General features: G+C 41.8%; 1 protein-coding gene across 2 annotated transcripts in view; it reads left to right on the forward strand.

Annotated features, from left to right (window-relative positions):
* The window catches only part of TFB2M (transcription factor B2, mitochondrial), a 52,833-nt gene that overhangs the window by 13,951 nt on the left and 15,564 nt on the right, over window positions 1-23,318 (forward strand). For both annotated transcript variants that reach the window (XM_085857927.1, XM_085857926.1), the window contains exons 4-6: window positions 576-664; window positions 15,189-15,339; window positions 16,230-16,378. In XM_085857927.1, the coding sequence (XP_085714053.1) occupies window positions 576-664; window positions 15,189-15,339; window positions 16,230-16,378 (389 nt within the window). The remainder of the gene's footprint in view (window positions 1-575; window positions 665-15,188; window positions 15,340-16,229; window positions 16,379-23,318) is intronic.

The raw sequence follows: 23,318 nt of genomic DNA on the forward strand, positions 1-23,318 counted from the left end.
CGCTCAGTTACACCAGACCGAGGTCACAAGAGCGACCCGGTTCGACAGAGTCCGTTGAGGGTGTGACTTCCCCGGTAATTTGACAACGTGGGTACTTAGGTATATTGAAATTTGGCTATTAACCCTACCCCACGCCGTCAGAGAATTGGCGAGCACGGTACTTAAGTGACCCGTGACCTTCGGAGTTGTCAGAAGGTTATGACCTGCAATTCCGGGTGTTTGGTGGGAAACGGCTCTTCTGCTCCACCTGGCGGCCGTTCCTCGCCACTGACCCCCCGGTCCACAACAGTATAACATGCTGTCATTTGATGAAACCCGTCAGCGAAGTGATGGTCTGCATGGCTAGTATTCATTTGAGGGTGTATTTTTTTTTATTCCTTCAATTTGAATCAACTTGGTATTGAAATAATGTGATTACAATTGTTTATGTGGCAATGCATAATTTGATATTCCAAGAATGTGGAAAACGTAGATGCTCTGAAAAGTTATTTTTTATTTTTTTTTTATTCATTTAAATTGATCACATGCAAGTCGTATTGTTGTTGTGGAGACAAAGTGTGTTTGACCATTGCCAGGTGGTCTGGTGACGCAAGCACTCAAGGAGGTCGGTGCCGATAAGGTCGTTGCCTTGCAGAAGTTCAAGCAAGATGTTATTACATTCAAGGTTTGTGTTGTGCAGTTTTTTGTTGTTGTTGCTGTCATCACCACCCAGTCAGAATATGGGAGATGTGTGAGAAACTGCACATACCCCGAAGTAGATGGCACTGGTCATTCTTTCGAAATGGCATTCAAGGATACAGAATTTGGAGGCACCATTCCCAATTGCAAGTTTTTGTCGGAAGACGTTGCCGGGTGCACTTTCTCGTCTCGTCACATAAACCGAGCAACCACAATAGACGATTGAACGCTATTAAAACCCACAAATGGTGCCCTTTGCACATGTCCTCAATTGTCACAGTTCACTGATGTCACATAAGCTTGGAAAATGAGGTTAATGCAGATCTGTTATTTAGATGTATCCACATAAAGCTGAGGTGCCTTTGTGTAAGCGAGCCAATTTTGATTGATCACTTCACAATGATGTAAAAAGAGCAAATTTGTGAGAATCCGACTTTGCAGACATCACCTGGAGGTGGAATTGTGATTAGTTTGGCTTTATTTGATTAAGATGGTTTATATTTGACTTTTTGTTAACCTCTGCCATCGAAGATGGATGGAGGTTACTGTTTTCACCCCTTTCTGTTTGTTTGTTTGTTTGTTTGTTTGTGAACGGTATTACAGAAAAACTCCTCGACAGATTTCGACGAAACTTGGTGGGGGGGTTAGTCTGGTCCAAGGATCATGCCATTAGATTTTGGACTTGGTACAAAATCCAATATGGCCGCTATGGCGGCCAATTTGAAAGAATATTTGATTATTTTTTTTTTTTGCATTGCTACATGTTTTAAGTGATTTCCAACCCCCCCCCAAAAAAAAAAAATTGTTAGAGAAAAAAAAAATTTTGCAACTTTTTTTTTCAACAAAATTTCGATTTTTTTTTTTTTGCATTTCTACATGTTATAAGTGATTTCCAACCCCCCCCCCCAAAAAAAAATTGTTAGAGAAAAAATTTTTCGCAACTTTTTTTTTTCAACAAAATTTCGATTTTTTTTTATTTTTTTATTGCATTTCTACATGTTATAAGTGATTTCCAACAAAAAACATGCCAAAATTATAATTGCGGCTGATTTTGGAACTTCAGGTGGATATACCCACGTAAAATCAATTTCTGTCTCAAGGAATCTCGTTATGACGAATGAATTCAGTATGTAAAAGTTAAAAGTAAAAGGGAAAGTTGCAAACTATAACTCTGAGTACTGTTGATGTCAAATTGAATGAATAGGATATCAGGTTCACTTGAGTGACCGAGCAGTATTGACGACAGAGGTTTTGCACTCTACCGAGTGCTCCCCCTTTAGTTTATCTATGCAATCAGTTTGAGAGTTTAAAGAAGTATTCTTTGTTAATGTCCCCTTATTTCGGATATGATTACCCCGTTCACAGTGGCATTTTAGCATCCTCGATCGATTGCTATGAAAGTGCGAAACTGTTAAATGTGTTTCATGTTTCCTGCTAAATATTATATTTTAGCCATGCTTTCCAAATATATGGTCCTTACATGAATCTGAGTGCACATGTTAATACTGCTGTTACAACATTCGGGTTCCACAGGATGCATAAAGATGCACCGAACTTCCACCAATTCTCGGATCTCCTCTTTTGAACCACAAAATTGGTTGATACATTGTTCGATAACCAATGTTTCCCCTCTGACCCCCATCTTCCCTGCTGACACAATGGTGGTCAGTTGCATCCGTGATCATTTAGTACTTTATCCCTTCATTTGGGGCTAACAACTTGTTTTAAAATAAACTGGAACTCTTTGAAATAGAGTTTGAGAGGTCATTTTTACCTCCGACACCAAAGGTGGATGGAGGTTGTGATTTCACCCCTGTCTGCCTGTCTGTTTATTTTCTCTCTGTGAACAGGATATCCCAAAAAGTTGTGGATACATTCGGTCGAAACTTGGTGGACAGGTTTGGTGTGTGACAAGGACGAATCAATTGTGTTTTGGTGAAAATTTGAATCTGGATACGATAATTTTTTTTTTAATTTCCAAGTGACTCTTCATCATTGAGAGATGGGGCCAAAAACGATAAACTGCATAGCATGATATTTCAAAAAGTTGTGGACAAGTTATGAGAAAACAAAGTAGATGAGGGGTCGGTGACGAGAACAAACCGATTCGATTTTGGTCCACATCTGGCCTATCAGTGGGGTAAAAACTTAAACTGTTCAGCCTGGCTGAGGTATGGGTTCGACTGAGTGTTCTAGTTTTGCAAGGGATACATCAATGATTGAAGAAATGTATATATTCTTCTTTAACGGCCACGATTATTCCAACTTTGTGGGGTTGGCCTGCTCAGCCCGTCTTTTACGAACTGGCTGGCCAGGCCTGAAGTTTGATTTAAGGTTAGGGCAGGTATCTGGAATTTGTTCATGATGCCAGTGATAGCTTGCCTAACACTTCAGGATGAACACTGTGGGGTCTTTAATGTCCACCAACTATCGCTGGCAGATGGGTCACCCAGTTTAATGTCCATCCAAAGAACGGTGCACACATTAATGAATCACCCTGCCTGTATGTGAAACCCCAGGATAATAGTTTATAAGTGTTCCGAGATTTGAACCCAGGTTATTTCCTGTGCACCATAAAAACACAAGGACAAATGTGTCCAAGAGCCACGTCCTAAAGGTTTTGTCTTCACCAGAAGAAGAAGAAGAAGAAGAAGAAGAAGAAGAAGAAGAAGAAGAAGAAGGAAACCCCCCCCCCCAAAAAAAACCAACAACTTCCGATATTTCGTCACGTGCCTTGATGCAGCCAATAGCGAGACCCGTCATGGACGATCGTCGTTCATGACGAGAAAATAGTGTATTTACGAAATTACAATACATTTAATGGAATAATCTTTAAATAGTAACGTGAACTTTTCGAAACTTTAAAGCAAATGTCCGAATATATTTAAAAGTTCATGATAGATGCTCTCAAAAGGCACACTCAATGCAAGGATGTGTACAGGTGTTTAGTATTTAAGGAGATCTGGATCCTGTATATAAAAGAGCCGAGTCCTAAAGGTTTTGTCTTCACAAGAAGAAGAAGAAGAAGAAGAAGAACACCAAATGACATGCAGGACATCGCTACGCGAGACGCGGCTAAGAATTACACAAAATGATATTTTGACATGTACCCTGGCAATATAATGGTCAGCCAACACGTGTTTCTCATGTTCTCCAGTTTTCCCATGAATATCCCTAATTTGCATATGCATACTGTGCACATATGCATAAGAACAAATTGCCATGCACGTGTACTGAGTGAGTAAATTGCAATGCAGCATGATTCGGTGAACCATCCCAGCTGTGGAAAAAAAAAATTCTCAAAATCTAAACGTCTTTCTGAAAATGAACGTCTACATTGCAATTGGCATGCTTGAGACAGGAATGCCACAAAATGTAGCTCAACATTTTGATGTTCATCGGACCACCATACAGTCACTCTGGAGACTGTTACCAACAAACTGGCAACATCAGAGACCGTCCACATTCTGGGCAACCACGTGTGATGTCACGTCTGCAGGATAACCATATCCGGTTGGTGCACCTGAGGAATCGGTTGCAGACAGCAAGTTTGGCAGCTCGCAGCATCCCCGGTTTGTGACCAATCAGCGCCAGAACTGTCAGGAATCGATTACGCAAACAGAACATCTAACCACGATGACCAGCAGGATGTACAATTTTGTTTCCACGTCATTGACATGCACTCCAGAGACAACGACTTTCCACATCATACTTGGTGTAGACAACGTCTGAGGCACGAGTGGTCATCGCACAACAGAGCATTCCCACACGTCCTTGTTTGTTTTCATTTCTCATTGCACATGGGTCAAAATGATGCTCTCTTCTGATGCTCTCAGGAACTCTCTTCTGTTCGTATATATATATATATATATATATATATATATATATATATATATATATATATATATATATATATATATATATATATATATATATATATATATATATATATATATATATATATATATATATATATATATATATATATATATATATATATATATATATAGTTACGGTTGTGGAAATTCAGTTATGTCGATAAGTGCGTGATCAGAATAGATTTCCCCACCGATGTTTAAAGGGAATTATTCGTGTAACCGGTCTGTGATCTTTGAGGTAGTGTTTTTCTTTTGCTATCTTTATTTTGGATCAACCACCACAACCACCACAACTGCATCTCAACAACCACAGCCACCTTCACAACAACCACCTTCTCCACAACTGCATCTCAACCACCACAACCGCCTTCACAACAACCACCTTTTCCACAACCGCATCTCAACAACCACAACCACCTTCTCCACAACTGCCTTCACAACAATCACCTCCACAACTGCCTTCACAACAATCACCTCCACAACTGCCTTCACAACAACCACATTCTCCACAACCGCCTTCTCAACAACCACCTTCACCACAACGACATCTCGCCATCTCCTAAACCACATCTCCTCACAACATAACCAACAACGAACAGCATCGCCTCACCTTCATCTCCATTGCGCCACCATCTTTGCGCCAGCCATGGCGCGTTCCCCACGAACGGCATCACCGCCGACAGACGCAAGGGTTCCCTGTTAGGACGGGGGCCGGTGATTTCCACAAAGTCCGCGTGGGGCTGGTGATTCCTGCAACGTCCGCTTTGTTTGCGTTTCGCGACAATTCGGATCAAAAGATCCAAAAGGGCGGAGCCAGCAGGGGGTCAGAGATCGGAGGGGAGAGATCAAAACCTCGCCTCACGGACTCCATATAAAGGCGCGCAGAGACGCCAAGCGAGTAGTTCAAGTTTAAGTTGAGTTGAAGTCTGGAGTCTGGAGTCTGTGGGGAGCTGAAGAAGTCTGGATTCGCCATGGAGCTCACTTGAAGAGAGTCGGTGGAGAGTCGGTCTGCGGCCTGTGAGGAGTCGCGTGGAGAGAAGGCAGTTGGGATCGTCGCAGCGGAGCCTGGAGCACAGCCTGCCATGCCGTGCCGAACTGTGGGTCGCTGGAGCGCAGCCGGAGAGGAGTCGCCAACCAGCAGCAAACGGTCCGAGGTGATCGGGCCCCGGGACAGTCCGAACGACGCTAAGGAACAGGCGGGCTCTTAAGAGAGCATCAACTCTAAAAGAGCAAAGGCCCGTTCGTTCCTCTGAGGCGTTGTCGACTCGGCCCGATCGACCAGGCCGCACGACGAGGCCTGGGCCGAGCCACGGTCACGCCAGCTGCCTTATGGACGGGATGTCGAGGAGCGCCCAGCGAGTCACCACTAAGGTGACAGGTAACCAGCCTGGTCTCTTGGAGTTCCTGCGGTCTCCACAGCTCCGTGAACTATAAAGACCCACGAGGTCCAGTCCTACCCCTTGCCTTTCCTTGGGTTTTTCTTTCAATGAATGTTGTGGCGCCGAGTCCGTTAGATGGAACTGTTAATAAGTAATTGTACATAATAAATAGACCAACGGTTGTAGTTCTTTTTCTTGCTCGTGTCTTGTCACTACCCCCATTTATTGCATGCGTGCTTGAAGACCTGATTGCATACATGACTGCATGACTGCATGACTGCATATGTGTCGTGTGTGTAATAAATGTCCTTGTGTGAATGCTCACCTGCTCGTTGCATCCTCTGCCCTAAATTGAACTGCCATAATTAAGTTCGGAATATAGTTGGTTCTTAATAACCGATAAGGAAATCGGGTCCGACGGGCTTGGCGATAATCCACTCGGCAATCGCAAACGGAGCGAGCTGCTTAAGCGGCTCGTTTCCGTACGAGTTCCATCGAGGTACAATCTCTCGGTAGTCTGCCCGCGCGATTAATTAAGTAAATTGAGCATTCGGCGATCGGACACTGTAGCGCGGGTAGAGTATTGACAAGGCTGTGGTGTGCTTAAAAACACACCCGTGGCTGGATTTCGGCGTTTATTCGAAAGCCGCAGCTCGGTTTGCCCGTTCGGTGGGCGAGAGCGGCTGCCATTGGCTAAAAGCGGTCGCCCGCACGCCTACGGGCGGGAAACCACAACAATATATACACCTATATTGTTACGGATCCGGGGTTCAAGGTTCGCCATGAGGGGAAGTGCTCGGGTTTCTCTTGAACGCTCTATCCTGAGGCGACTGGGCACAAATGGCTTTGTGTCACGGCGTGCTTTGAGGCAACCGCAAACACCAATTAATCAACCACGTGATCCAGTGTCTTCCATCTAATTGCCATTTGACTGGGGGTCACAGGGTCTCATGACCAGGGGACGTGCTCAGTTATGCACTATGCTTTACTGTTGTAGGCTGGGGGTCGGTTCCGAGAATGACCACTAGGTGGGGAAAGCTTGCGTCATCTCCCACCAAACTCCCTGGAATTGTAGGCCATCGCTCGGATAACTCCGCGAGCCGGCGGGTCGTCTCACCGACAGTGGATGCCAATATCTCAACCGCATAGCGTAGGGTCTATTTGTCTATAACCAATTTACCTAATTAACTACACAATTTCGAATACCGGGGAAACCACACCCTCGGCACATCTTGCTCGAACCGGGTCACTCTACCGACTGCGGTAGTGTTCCAACTACCGACTACCAACTCCGGTTCGGGTGCAGCCGAGCGGAAATTGCCAAAGCCGTGCCGGCTGGAATGAACGGATTATCGGGGATAAAACCCCACCTAAACTCAGATCCGAACCATGCTGGACCAAATTAAGAAGGGACGGAAACGAACTGGGAACATTTCTAACAAGTTTTATTTACAGTAAATGAAGACACAAAGTAAGACTTAATGAGAATATGCAAGAAGTATTTACAATGATCCAAAAACACTTATTCAGTTCTACTTACAAGACGGGCCCACACGCAGACACACACACACACACACACACACACACACACACACACACACACACACACACACACACACACACACACACACACACACACACACACACACACACACACACACACGCAATGAAAAGAAACCCAGAGTTCTTTATTGGACCCTCGCAGCTGAGGATAGAGACAAGCTGGGGGTCAGAGTTCGGTTGGGTACCTGGCCGTCGGAGAAGGGGTACTCCATGCTGCGGCACCTGACAATGGTCGCTGGTTTGGTCCCCAGTCGCACCTGTGGGACTCGAGGTTCGTGGCGGAGCTTGGGTGGTGAATGGCTGGGGTCCACGTAGCGGGCGTCGGGGTCGCCCTTTCCTTCCTTGTAGAGGGCCAGCAGAGACACGTTCACCGCCTCGACCACCCCTTCGTAACAGCAAAAACCCTTTCGTGACAGCTAAAACCCACCAAAAACTCTTGGTGACAGCCAAAACCCACCAAAAACTCTTCGTGACAGCCAAAACTCCCCAAGACCCCAAAAAGACTCCTCCAAGACCCCCAAAAGACTCCTGATACAGAGAGTGCTCGGGAATTTATGGACCTCCCTCAGCGGGGAGGGGCCTTGGTGAACACACCTCGCTGTCCACCTTTGATTGGACAGGGTCCCACGGCATACCTTTCCGGGGCGGGGCCTTGGCCCCTGCTGGGAAACCCCAGCCGCTCTTCCATGTAGGCTCATACTTGACGAGTAACAGTATCAACGCTGAAAAGGCCTCTGCCGGGAAACCCCAGCCACTCTTCCATGTGGGTTCATACTTGACGAGTAACAGTATCAATGTCACAATGGTTGTTGTGAAAGAGTTACAACGTTCGCGGGAACCGAGAAACCGGAACCGCGAGATCTTGCCTTGGCACGTCAGGGTGCGATAAGGCAGCTGGTTGGTGGTGGATCGTGATGGGCCGAGGGGTCATGTAGATGGGGTAGTTGTTGGAGGGTTCGTTGGATGTAAAGATTTAATAACCTAACTAAAAAGAAATCGCAACGCACGCCTTTGATTCTCCCACTAGACAAAAGGAAAGCGATCTGACCACACATATACTTAGGCCGAGGTCACATTTGCCACGGCGGCCCTGGGGTCACCAAAATCTACGGCCATTAGCAATTATACGGCGGCCGCAGTATTTCCACGGTCACACTATGTAGCAGTCACATATGTTTTTATTTTTCGGGGAGCTGCACGGCGTGTTTATAAATTGTGGAGACCGAAAACGTGGGGTTGCCGTACGGTCTTTGATTTGATGTCGCACAGTGACCTTAGGGCGTTCCTGCGGCGGCCATAGAATTTTCAAGGCAGACGCAAGGTGCCCGCAAGGCGACCGCAGGGGGACTAAGGCGAACGTGCGGCCAGACGGACGGTAACGAATGGGTTAATTATTTATTTATTTTTTTACCAGTTTTTTTTTTTCGGCTTGTCGAATTGCTACGGCGAACGTAGAAATGAAAAAAGTTATAACTACGCGCTATAATTCCACGGCGACCTTACAGCCTGTAAAATATAGCCATACGGCGTAGGGCCACCCTGAGGCCACCTCAGAAACTCTGCGGCCGCCGCACGTTTCTGTCAATTCAGAGGGCGTATGGCCGCCGTAGCCTCGCCATAGAGCAAATGTGACTTTGGCCTTAGGTCTTAGAAATTGTGGAGACCGATAACGTGGGGTTGCCGTACGGTCTTTGACTTTATGTCGCAGGGAGCCCTAAGGCGAACGTGCGGCCAGACGGACGGTAACGAATGGGTTAATTTTTTTATTTTTTTACCATTTCTTTTGTTTCGGCTTGTCTAATTGCTACGGCGAAAGTCTAAGTGAAAAAAGTTATAACTCTGCGTTGTAATTCCACGGCGACCTTACGGCCTGTAAAATATAGCCAAACGGCGTAGGGCCACCCTGAGGCCACCACAGAAACTCTGCGGCCGCCACACATTTCTGTCAATTCAGAGGGCGTACGGCCACCGTATCCTCAATGTGACAAATGTGACTGTGACTTAGGCAAATGTGACTTAGGCCTTTACGACATAACTTCTTTTGGGACATCTGTATGTTGAATGCTTATGGTTTCCAGATCCGTAACAATATATATTGTTACGGATCCGGGGTTCAAGGTTCTCCATGAGGGGAAGTGCTCGGGTTTCTCTTGAACGCTCGATCCTGAGGCGACTGGGCACAAATGGCTTTGTGTCACGGCGTGTTGTGAGGCAACTGCAAACACCAATTAATCAACCACGTGATCCAGTGTCCTCCATCTAATTGCCATTTGACTGGGGGTCACAGGGTCTCATGACCAGGGGACATGCTCTCAGTTATTCACTACGCTTATCTTAATTATGGCGGCTGAACAAAACTGCTCATGCAAACTGGGATTGAATGAGCCAATTACATGGGGAATTATAATCTCTCAGACTAACCTATGTGCGAACAATGCTTGACCAATGGGGAAAAGTCTAACACAGACAGATTGGAAATTAAGTTAAATAAAAAGGGGGTTTATTATTTACAGTTCAAACCAATGGTGAAATATGGGGTCATGTGGGAAGGGGCACTCATGGGCTTGAATGCACAACAAGGGTAAATATGAATCAACAAGGGGGAATGCAATTCAAAATGTATGATGAGCAATGAAGAGTGCAAGCGATTATATACATTGGGATAAGATGCAACTTAACTCTATGCCTTACCTCCCGGCTATACACAAGATATGGGTACCCAATCAGAAGGAGAAGATAAGAGGAGAAAGAGAAGAGAAAGGAAAAGGTTTATTGGCCTCTTTGATCACCGGGTGGGGCAGTCGTGCCTCGGTGACCCAAACGCTAAATGGGGGAATACTGGTGGTGTCTAAGGTGTGTGATCGTAGAGAGGTGGTGGGTGCTCGTAGTGTGTGGTGTGTGTGGTGCAAGAGGAAACTGAGGGTGCATATCGGTGGTGGTGCCCTGAAAAGGACAGTTGGTGGCAGCAAGGCCTCGTCGTGCTTCTGCGTTCAAGTGGAACGATACATCATGAAAGCAAAGAAAAGAATGCGCGAGATAAATAGCTTGCCATATGAGAATCTGAAGTGTGTGTGTATGCATGGCTTGGCTTCGGCCCTAATCACAGCGTTCGTTCAGTCCGCCCAAACACTCCGGCTCCCCAGCTTCGACCTGCCAACGTGAGTGCCACCTCTCTAACCCCGATCGTTCTCCCGCAAAGCAAGTACAGGATAGGACGTGCACCGGAGCCAAACCAATGTAGGACCAAAGCCAAGAACCAACACACCAAGCAGTAGCCCTTCTGCCCTTTTTATAATCGTTCAGCGAGGCTGGGGCTTAAAGTTAGATCAAAATGGCCTCTTGGGGTAATCTCGGCCGCCGATTGCCTTGTCATGGCTTTAGCCTCGCCCACGCCAGACCTCCACAAGTCAGATAACAGCTGATTCAGTCCAATACAGCTACTTTCACAGTTTTATTTGTGCCTCACATCCACATACTTCTGCTTCGGGGGTCAAATTTACCCACCAACATCACGGCACACCCATAGGCTCTCCCATATCAGGCTTGATCGCAGAATTGGTAATGCAACACTTTGTGCAACAGGCATGACAGGTTGAAACATACCCAAATTTTGGCCCCGCCATGTGGATGACACGTTCACCATCATCAAAAAAGGCAGCTTTAACAGGTTCCAAAGCCACATCAACATCATACCTGCCATACAGTTCACACACGAACTCGAACAAGACGGCTTCATTGCTTTTCTCGATTTGGGCATTGAGCGCACAACAGACGGGCATTTGAGTACCCAGGTGTACCGCAAACCCACGCATACAGTCCAGGTGCTTAACTACAACAGTGGTCGCCCGACTATGCACAAATTGTCTTGTATATGAACCTTGTTTGACCTGGCCAAATTGCACTGCAGTGACCAGGACACACGACAGACCAAAATTGAATGTCACCCGCTTAATGCAGAACAATGACTACCCGGCAGCACTCATTCGGTTTTGCCGCCGGAGGAGGGTACCCACACCGTAACCTGAGGAACCGGTCAAAACGGTACTACTACCATATATCGGCAATACTTTGGAGATGGCCAACTGTTTGCTGCAACCATTCGGAATCTGGGCTTCAACCATTAAAGCTTCCACACCTGGCTGTACCAGCCAGGAAAGTCTCGAAGCATGGCTTTTGGGCACACGGTCGATTTACTGTCACATCGACCTACATGCTGCCTATCGAGGATTACGCAATCACCCACAGCCCCCCACCTTCGGGTGCGAGGGTCAGGCCCGATACACGGACCCGGGGCAGACATGAAACACGTGACACCGAACCGGCTACCCAAACATCCGAACCAGAAGCAAATCCATCTGTTAATTCCACTCTTTTTATTAAATCTATCTCGAACCATGTGCCGATTCGTCCCCTTTGCAACTCAATCATGACGCATAGCCGTTCCCATCAGACATAATAAGTACAGCTAATGTCTCTGCAGCTTGACGTCTGGTGTTTTATTGTTACTTCTGCAGACAGGAGATAGTGTTCTTCTAAAACGTTAGGATTTTATAAAAAATTATCATTTTCGGCTCAGTGTGCTTTAACTCTCCGTACAAATATGTCTTCTGAGCTGCCTATTTTTAGATCCTCGTGGAGGATCTCTCAGTCTTACTCACGTAGTTGTTCTTAATCTTCTTCTTGTGGACTTTTTTGTTTCACAGCCTACAGTTTTCATCGAAACTTCCTGAAACTTGGCGTATATATGTAAAAATACCCTGCGCAGGCACTAACCATCTCCGATTTTGAAAATTCCTCCGAGAAAAAAAGTTATGACGTCAAAATATCTCCGCTAATGGAAATCGCCTAAAACATTATCTCCAAAACTCGGCAAGCTTTTTGAATTCTGTTTGCGGGAATCGAACAGGGCATTAGCAGAGATGAATTACCGCACATATGATACATCACTGACGTCATATCAATTTTTATGATGTCATTCCTATTTTTTGACATTTTTTGTTTCACAACCCAGAGTTTTCACGGATCTTCGTGAAACTTGCCATGTATATGCAGAAAGCCCACGCGCAGGCAGTAACCATCTCCGATTTTGGAAATTCTTCCTTGAAAAAAGTTGACGTCATAATATTGCCGCTAATGGAAATCGCCTATACCATTATCTCCGAAATTAGGCAAGCTGTTTGAATTTTGTTTGTGGGAGTCAAGCCGGGCATTAGCACAGATAATTTATCGCAAACCTGATACATCACAATGTCATATTCGTTTTTATGACGTCATCATTAAGAGGACGAGGATCTTAGCTCATTTGAGCTTGTTAGTACCCCACACACACACACACACACACACACACAGACACACACACAGACACACAATTGTATTTGTACCCCAAGTTTTGAGTTTGCAACTTAAAACATGTGGCCGTACATGTGACAGAGACAGACAGAAACAGAGACATTTATATGTAGATCTTGTGTAGCCAATGTTTTTTGTTTTTTTAATCCATTTTAAATTCAGGCTGGAATACAACAAAATGTGAAAAAGTCAATGGGTGTTGAGCACTTTCTAAAGGCACTCACTGTATATACAGTGTATGTACATATACACTGTATAAGCAATTACTTTGTGAAAACTTATCGAAGAGACTTATATTTGACAGTTGTAATTCCCATCAAAGCCTTTTCAATTTCACCACAAATGTTCAGTTTTTAACATGCTGAATATATGGCTATGAGCAAACTTACTTCAATGTGATGATTCCTTTAAAAGGTTACACAATTTTTTACTTACGAAATCTAAAGATTTCGTAAATGTATAGATGACTTCCGTTTCAGTTTGTTATCTTGCCAAAACGAAGTTTTTGCAAGATATGTTAATCAGCTTGTGTTTTTTTTTTTTTTTTTGTCTGTAATCACGTATAAAAAATTCTGCAGAGCACAGTTATCATTGGAAATTTTTGTAACTTCGCATATCAGAGCTATAGAGGTCCCTTTCAGCGCACAAAATTTTGAAGGTCAAGGTCAAAGGTCAAGGTCACTTTGTCGCAAATCAGGGGAGTCGACGAAACCCTTATTTTTTGATCGGATCGTCTTCAAACTTCATGGGAATATAGTTCATGGTCTGGCGCTCAGCTGATTAATTTTTGGTGGCGATTGGCCTTGACCTTCATGGTTAGCGCCTCAGGTCAAACATATTTGACCCCAAGGTCAAATTTTCAAGTTTTAGGAACCATATCGTGTAGTACCTCAAATTGAACACCTCGATGAGTACTTTCTAGATATGTCAAGCTTGAGACATTATGACGTCATTTGGTGACGTTATGAGGCAAACGCATATTTTTCATGGTTACTCTGTAGAACGATTCTCATCGGAATCTCTCGTCGGCAGATATTCCTCAAGGAGTCGCTCCTGGTGAATAGCAGCTCTGTTCACCTCAGTGTGACCTTAAAGAAGTCACACGTGGTCACCTTTTGGCAAGATACGGGTCACCCTGAGGGTGACATTGGTTTATTTGTTTGTTACTTACGAAATCTAAAGATTTCGTAAGTATATTTATGCCTTCCGTTTCTGTTTGTTTGTTTGTTTGTTTGTAGGCACGATAACTCGAGAACAGAAGAAACTACCAATGTCAAATTACAGCACGTGATTCAGGAGGGTGATGGCTAGTACTGATTAGATTTTGGTCAAAATCGGTCAAAGGTCAAGGTCACAGCAAGGTCAAATATTTGATTTTTGATGGTTTGGTACAGATAACTCGAGAACGGAAGAAGCTACCAATGTCAAATTACACCCCGTGATTCAGGAGGGTGGTGGCGAGCGCTGATTAGATTTTGGTCAAAATCGGTCAAAGGTCAAGGTCACAGTGAGGTCAAACATCCAAAACATTCGATTTTTGATGGTTTGGTACAGAATCATCTTAGAAACTTCTGGTTTGCGTCGCTACCTTTTCGAGAGACAGCTTTTATTTGACAAGGTCAGAGGTCAAGTTGACGATTTCGTAAGTACCAGTCTATGACTGCTTGTTTGTTTGTTTGTTTGTTTGTTTGTTTGTAGGCACGATAACTCGAGAACGGAAGAAGCTACCAATGTCAAATTACACCACGTGATTCAGGAGGGTGATGGCTAGTGCTGATTAGATTTTGGTCAAAATCGGTCATAGGTCAAGGTCACGGTGAGGTCAAATATTCGATTTTTGATGGTTTGGTACAGATAACTCGAGAACGGAAGAGGCTACCATTGTCAAATTACACCACGTGATTCAGGAGGGGGATGGCTAGTGCTGATTAGATTTTGGTCAAAATCGGTCAAAGGTCAAGGTCACAGTGAGGTCAAACATCCAAAAAAAAGTTATAACTCGAGAACGGAAAAACTCGAGAACAATGTCAAATTACACCACATGATTCAGGAGGGTGATGGCTAGCGCTGATTAGATTTTTGTCAAAATCTGTCAAAGGTCAAGGTCACAGTGAGGTCAAACATTCGCTTTTTGATGGTTTGGTACAGAATCATCGTAGAAACTTCTGGTTTGCGTCGCTACCTTCTCTGGAGACAGCTTTTATTAGACAAGGTCAGAGGTCAAGTTGACGATTTCATAAGTACCAGTCTATGACTGCTTGTTTGTTTGTTTGTACTTTATGCAAAACCTGTTTTGTAAAGGTGTGATTGCTCATCGGTGTGGTTTGTTGTGTTTCTACAGGGCATCCAGGCAGATCATCCTTGTCTGCGGCACATTCTCCACTGTGACTTCTTCAAAATGGATCTTCAACTTTTTGAGTCCAGACCTCCCTTTATTATGGCTGATGAACTTTTTGAACAGCTTGGTCTCCAGGTTGGAAGCTGGAATGGTGGTAAGTACAGTACTGACAATGCCAAGGACAAATACTCTGTGAAATGTGGGCAGGACAGCAGGAAAACAGGAGATTGACATTGTCTTCTGATGTCTTTGTCCTACATGTGATATGTACAAGCTCCTCCGTGGGCTTTTAGTCATGGATGACGAAGAAAAAAAAAATACCTGCGCAGTTGTATGGACACAGTATTTATGTCCACATCCGAGTGTTGGTGAAAACCTTACTGGGTTCCATAATCTTCCCAGCCTTTGCACCTTATTCACAAGCTTAAAATTATTGCTTCACCTTTGTTGGTGACATTGACCTTTCTCAAAGTTGTTCTTGTGGAGTCGGAGGTTGATTCGTCAATGTGTGTGACATCTATCAGATGGATGTTAAATGGGAGTCCTGTCTGCTGGCATTAGTTTGTGGACGTTAAAGATCCCATGTTTTCCTTCTCAAAGAGTCAGCGAGCTATCGCCGACACCATGAACAAATTCTAATTCTTCCTCGGACTACAGTTGAACGTCAGGCCTGGCCAGCCGGTTTGTGAAAGACTTGGGGCCAAGCTTCCCCTGGTCAACCCCACAAGAACATGGGAATAATTGTGGCTGTTAAAGAAGAATAACTCAGGTTGGTCAAGATGAAATGTGCTTGCAAAACGCCAATGTCACTTAAGCCTCATATCATTTTCCTGAGTCAGGTGAGCTATTGCCATTTGCTTTGCCTTCCTTGGACATCTTTTTTTCACAAAAGTAATGACATCCTTTGTTTGTTTGTTTGTTGTTTTTTTAAATGCTTATGTTCATCTGATTTGTGTTGATTATCAATTTTCTGAGTGTTTGTTGGACCTTTATCGAAGTTTTTAAGATTGTGTTTCCTTCTGCCTTTTCTGTTACCCTGACCAGTCATTCCATTAAGAGTTCTGGCATTTCTGCCAATTTCCTCCGCACGACAGCTCTTGTGGCGGCAGATTTTCCACATTTTCCACAGGACATCTATTTATCAGCTGGGCCGTGTGGAACTCAACGTAATCATGAATGAACAGTTGTACCAAGTGAGCCATTTTTTAATTTGAAATGTTGCCAGTGATCATTATAAGGGCCTTTGCAATTTTTGATAAACATGGGGCATTGTACATGTTTTATCCAAGGGAATGGGTTGAGAGGGTAAAGGGGAAAAGGAGGGTAAGAGAGTTGCATTGTATGGAAGAATGTGAAATTAGCAAAATAATATTGAGAGTAGAAGACTCTAAAAATGTGAATCTCCACAATTTTTGACACCTTGGATGTATTTACCTCATTCTCTGACTATGTTGACCCATCTGTGTTTCATTTGAATGTAAAAACGATCTTCAGATTTAATGGCATTTACGTAGAGACATGTCATTACCCCCGAGTTAAGCATCGGAATGGTTGCACACACCACCAAAATGTTTTTTTTCTATTTTTCTGCCAATGTTCTCGGAAGTTGACATTTTATCAAGCAAAGGTAAAAAAAAAAAAACATTGTGATTGTGTATGAAATTCGACTGTTTTTAATAAGTTTTACTTTTCCACTACACTACTACTACTAGTACTTCAATACCCCCAGTTATTCCTACCTTGTTTGGCCAGGGAAAGCTTTTGGCCCAAATCTTTCACGAACCAGCTGGCCAGGCCTGACATTAGACTGCAGGTTACTGGAAATTGGGAATTGTTCAGGGTGCCCACGATAACTCATCTACTCTTCACGAAAGGCACTGTGGAATCTTTATCAACTACCGACAATCAGTCCGAACAGACTGGACACCCAATTTAACATGATTGCATGCCCACACACTGATTCCTCATCTTGCATGTGAAACACCAGGATGATAGTTAATAGCTGGGCAGAGATTCAAACTTACGCTCGACAGCTTAGAGGTGGGTGTGTGTACCTCGAGGCCATCATATTTGAACGCACTGTAAAACAAACTGATTCTATGTTGTATTTATGCACTTTGTGCAATAATTCTAACCAGAACTAATCCCTTGCTTAATTTCCATTTCCATCTTCTGCCACCACTGACTCCAGATATTTGAAGTTAGGCCTTAGTTATTTTATAACTTGGTTTACGCAGTTCTTCAGCTAAAATGTAGGGTCGGTAGGTCGAAATATAAATATAATTTCAATTTTTAGAAATTATATAGTTTTATGATTTTTTTTCGGATGTTCCATGGAAAAGACAAGGGTAGGTGGGAGAAAATAAATATAAATCCCAGACCAGGAGGGTCTTAGAAAACATTGAAGATGGAAGACCATTCAAATGCAGGATGCCCATGTTCACTGTATCATCTGATGTGAAAAACAATAAAGAAGGATAAAAACTTGTTTTTACAATATAGTCTGGCATGTTTTTCTTCTAGAAACCTGTTGGATCATCAAACAAATGGAAATGATGCTGAGAAAATTACTGTCCAAGTCGTAGATGTGTGCGTGCACACCAGTGCATAGTGCTGGATATGATTTTTTAAAAGGTGTCTACTCGGAGTCGACACGCTCAAAACGGTCAATCAGAGCCATGACCAGCTCTTACTTTTCAGTGGGCATCTGAGCATACCATCTCCCCATCCCCATGAGCACATCAAAGGCTGATTTCTGGTCCGTTGAAGGTGGAATATCAGCATCTCGCAGGGAAACTTTGACGTGCTTGGCACCAAAATCTTTCAATACAAACAGCGGTGTGCAACTTTCGACGGAAACAAAATCGGCACGATCGAGAGTAGCCTGCGAATCATCCCTGCTGCTGCACTGAATTGATGCAATAGTGCGGCCAGAATATTTGTCGTCAAGATGTTGCATGATTAAATTACCAATACAGTCACTCAAATTTATACTGCTGACATACTTCTTAACAATCACTTTCGCCCCAGAAGCCACAGTCAATCTGAACCATGCTGGCCACTACTCAGACACCATGACAAATGACGACTGCGCAGTTTGGTTTAAGATGACTCGGCATTTTGGCGCGCGCACACGAAATTATAATTTGAAAATAAATGCCGATGTTTACATTTCAGGTTTTTAAACTTTTGCACCTTCGGCGGAAAATGTATCAATAGAAAAGGCTAAAAATTTGTTTTATATTTATATTTCATTTCGGCAAATATACCGTCGGCGGATCCGTAAACCAAGTTGTAAAATAACTAAGGCCTAATAGGAAACCAATAAGATTTGTTGATGATTTCTGAAAGAGTTTTATATTTAATCACCTTTAGAAGTTCATTTTTATTTAATATTTTAATCAAATCTCTATTTGTGGGTTTTTTAACATCAGTATATGGCCAGTTTTTAATTGAAAATTGCCCGTGTCTATGTTCCAATTCATAAGGAATGTAAAATCGAACACCCTTTTCTTGTAGGTATCCTTGAATGCAAAAATTGTAATTTTCTTGAAGTCTTCTTGCTGTCATTTATGTATCAGAAATATATGACAGATTAATATGATGACACGTAATACCACCCAATCTTCCTGTTGTTAAATCAGTTTGTATTCCTCGACTTTGTATAATTATCCAATTTCCTTCCTTCTTTGTCATATAAACTATAGCTTCACCATCATATAATTTCCTATTCCCGAAATCGTGTATTTGTTGTTTGCTAATTGTGCTTCCACATATCTCCTGATTCTTACCAAGAGGATAATATTCTTCTTTACGAGACTGATAAAAATCGTGTAGGTCTTCTAGGTTGAAGGAAAAAGACCAATTATATCCTAAATCACACATATTATACCTCCATTTCTCTATTCTCATATTAACTATTCTTCCTTCTTTATAAAATTCAATACTAAGCAGATAATTGAATTTAATAAGAAAAGGTGTATGGTTTGTTGAACCAGGTGTTGTGGTTGTAAATTCTACTCCTTTAACAAAACGTGCCATTTTATTTAAGGATATATATTGTGATAAATCACTCAATCTCACCAAGTCATTCGCATCAGTCGGGCTTGGATAATTTATTAATTTATAAGCATTTTTCATATTAATATTTTTTCCTGTACTATATTTGTCGTTCAGCCTGTGCCTTTGTGTAATAATTTGATAAATCAATATCCAGTTCTTTGGGATACACCAAAGATAGAACCATCTTTCCCAACATAAATCATTTATATTTGATGAAAAATAATGTCATTAAAAATTTTATTTTTGTTGAGTTGAAATAACACATATCGACATAATTGACCACAACACTTGGAATTGAATTCTAGGACTTGAAATGTTTGATAAACACCATTCTGTAAGAATTTTATGACTTCAACAGGTGGTGGAAGACCAAAACTATCAAAATAATATTTGTCTTGACTATTAAAAATACAAACCCAATGAGAACCTTGCCCATTATTATCTTCTAAGTTCATAATAATATTCTTTGTATGTTCAGACACGTTTGTAAATTCATCTCTCATACAAATAACCACATTATGAATTTTTAATTTCTTACAATATTTGATAAGTTCTAAATTTGATGTTGTATTCTTTCCAAATTCTTTAAACCACTCATCAATGCTCATTTATTTATGAGAAAGATATAATCCATAACCCCTTTTAGTTAATTTTACACCTGATTGTGCGATAGAAGAAAGCATATCTCCAACTAACAATCTTGCTTTATCAGGCAGACTTTCAAGTTTTTCAGCAAAATCTACAATTGCACCATTCCACTAATTTGTTTCTCCAACTCTTTGTTATGTCTTTCCAATTCTTTTTGAGCCTGGAGTTGAGCCTACCTTTCATTGGCAGTTTTCACCGCTGCTGAAATACTACCCGTCAATGATCCAGCCGCACTTAAACCAGCAAATAAAGGAATTAGAAATGGGAGAAATCCTCCACTCGTCTCTCTTATTGAATATTTCTTCAACATTGGTTTTAACATTTTAATTTTGAGTGAGCCAGTATCGTTCAAGATTTTTACCTGTTCTCTTGTGAGCAAAACATCAATTCTTACTGCTCCTTTTCTCTGAATTGTATTAATGTTAATCATACAAGGCTTTTGATTTTGAATACAAGATGATAGTTTATGAAGATTGATTTGATTAACATACACCCCAGTTGGCACTTTACCACTCATTTATTTATCAAAAAAATTATGTGAGATTAATCATAACACCATTATCTTGTATATTATTTCCGAGTTTGTGGTTTCGTGTTGCGCTATCTTCGACTTTGTTCTGCGCTCGAGTAACGTGATATTCGGCTTACATTATCTCAAAGACCATATGAGGTGCATGGTACAAAAAAAGTAAATAAAATGGTTCTGAAACAGTGAAATCGTATTCCACTTACTGCATTAATGTAAAATTACTACTGATACTCTGCATCAGTTCCTTTCTCAAACACACCCACCCCAACATGTCGCGCAGAGCGCGGGTTATGCTTGTCTGTATTAATCTGTAATTCTGTTTCTTCCAAAAGCAAACAATAAGTATCAACTTCTTCACTCTCTTCTCTTTCAATGTATAAGGAATACACTCAATTAGACATTTAATTATAGTTTCCTCCTGAGCACTCAGGTCAATCGCATAGATTGTATAGACTTTTAAATGCTGTCATATCCAAAGTGGGTTATTTATTTCCATTGCTTTCACACACTTTTTGGTAAGACTTGTATGCTTCAGTATAATCATTTTTTTCCCAATTAATTTCCAATCTATCTCGTGGATAAAATGTTCCATCTGGAGAAACGTGAAGTTGTTTCACCATAGCATTATCACTCAATGCATTATTCTTATCAATAGCAGTATCACCATCTGTTTGTTTTTTTTAATGAGCCACAGATATCGTGGCTTTCCTTCCAGAACACCCAAATTCCAATTGTAAGTGGTTTGGTTCAGTTTAATGTGTTGGCATCTTCTTTTAAGGTATGATACATTGAGTGGCTTCTTTGAGTTGTCTTCTATTCAACATCTCTTCTGTTTTAAGATTAGGAGTATGTTCACTCATACAACAACTAATTTTATCAATTAGAAATTTATTCTGAGCAGCAAAAGCATTAGCCACACCAAAAAGCAATCTATTTTCTTTATCATTCCTTTGCAGTTGAAATCTAATTTTAAGACCATACAGAACTTTATCATGATCACAAAATCCAAATATAGCTTCAAGAGGAACTGCCACAGTAAAACCGTTACTTGTTTTTATATCATCATTATACATTCCTTTCCTTTGACTATACCCAGGGTCTGTGTTTGCTCCCATTGCCATATCAGAAATAAAACCTTCGACAGCCCCCTTTCCCATTCCATCATTTCAGATGTAGCAGAGACATAATCAACCGCTTCAACTTCTTGTGTTCCAATATACAAACGAACACTATCAAACATTTTCCAGAAGAAATCTTTTACGAGTGTAGCATTTGTGGTATTCGCAGCCTTAGTGAATGTAACTTTCCACAACAAGAAACTTTCGACTACATTCAAATAAGTTTGTTGATGATTTATTTCAAAACTTTTTATTCCATTTGTATTCCAGTCTGTTCCTGTTATGGCATTTACCTTGAAGTGGTCTTCTTTTTAGATCCTCGTAGAGGATCTCTAAGTCTTACTCACGTTGTTGTTCTTCATCTTCTTCTTGTGGACTTTTTTGTTTCACAGCCTACAGTTTTCATCAAAACTTCCTGAAACTTGGCATATATATGTAAAAGTACCCTGCACAGACAGTAACCATCTCCGATTTTAAAAATTCTTCCGAGAAAAAAAGTTATGACGTCAAAATATCTATGCTAATGGAAATCGCCTAAAAATTATCTCCAAAACTAGGCAAGCTTTTTGAATTCTGTTTGCGGGAATCGAACAGGGCATTAGCAGAGATGAATTCCCGCACATATGATGCATCACTATGACGTCATATCAATTTTTATGACGTTATTCCTATTTTTTGACTTTTTGTTTCACAACCCAGAGTTTTCATCGGATCTTCATGAAACTGGCCATGTATATGCAGAAAGCCTAGGCGCAGGCAGTAACCATCTCCGATTTTGGAAATTCTTCCTAGAAAAAAAGTTGACGTCATAATATCGCCGCAAATGGAAGTAGCCTATACCATTATCTCCGAAACTAGGCAAGATGTTTGAATTTTGTTTGCGGGAATCAAGCCGGGCATTAGCACAGATAATTAATTTATCGCAAACCTGATACATCACAATGACGTCATATTCGTTTTTATGATATCATCGTTAAGAGGATGAGGATCTTCGCTCATTTGAGCTTGTTTAGTGGAGTTTGAGATGAAAATGGTATCATCCAAATCATAGATAATATCAATTGCTTCCATACTTGTATTTCTTTCAGAAAAAAAGATGTTAAAACTTTTGAAACCCTGACCCAAGTATTTGAATTATTTTCTGTCGTTCTTGGGGAGACAACTGAGTTTTGCTTTTCTTAATTTCTTTTATTGCTTGCAATTTATGAGATTCCTTTTGGGCATCTTTTATACTCTTTATAGCACCCGCTACATTTCGCACAGCAGCATCAGTTGATCCAATTAGGTCTTTATGTTTAAGAATAGTTGTACCTATTAGAGTATCAATTATCCCATCTCCTTTTTTTCTAAATTGATGTCCCACACTCCTTTGTCTCTTAGGTTTTCGTATCTTCGACCAAGATGCATACCTTCACCCTTGTAGTATGGGGAAAGGAACATCCCATCCCTTGTAATTATTTTATATTTTCCCAACTCGTGTTTCCTCACAATAACCATCGTATTTATTTATTGGAAAACCTCACGTAGGTGAATTCTGATGAATATAATTTCTCCATTAAAAGAAATCATGCGATTATCTTGGTCGGTTATCCTAAACTTTACTCTGTATATATGGTTTTTCCTGACACACGTAGATAAACCAGATTTTTGGGTTCCATATTGAATTTATAACCAATTGGGGTTGAGTATGCGCTGAATGAAAATATTGTATTTGTTCTTATTCCATTATTATAAGCGCCATCAATCAAATCACAGTGAATTAAAACCGAATTTATG

This window comes from Eptatretus burgeri, chromosome 15 (assembly GCF_056783735.1).
Source record: "Eptatretus burgeri isolate ZD-2024b chromosome 15, Ebu_testis_v1, whole genome shotgun sequence".
Classification (NCBI taxonomy): Eukaryota; Metazoa; Chordata; class Myxini; order Myxiniformes; family Myxinidae; genus Eptatretus; species Eptatretus burgeri.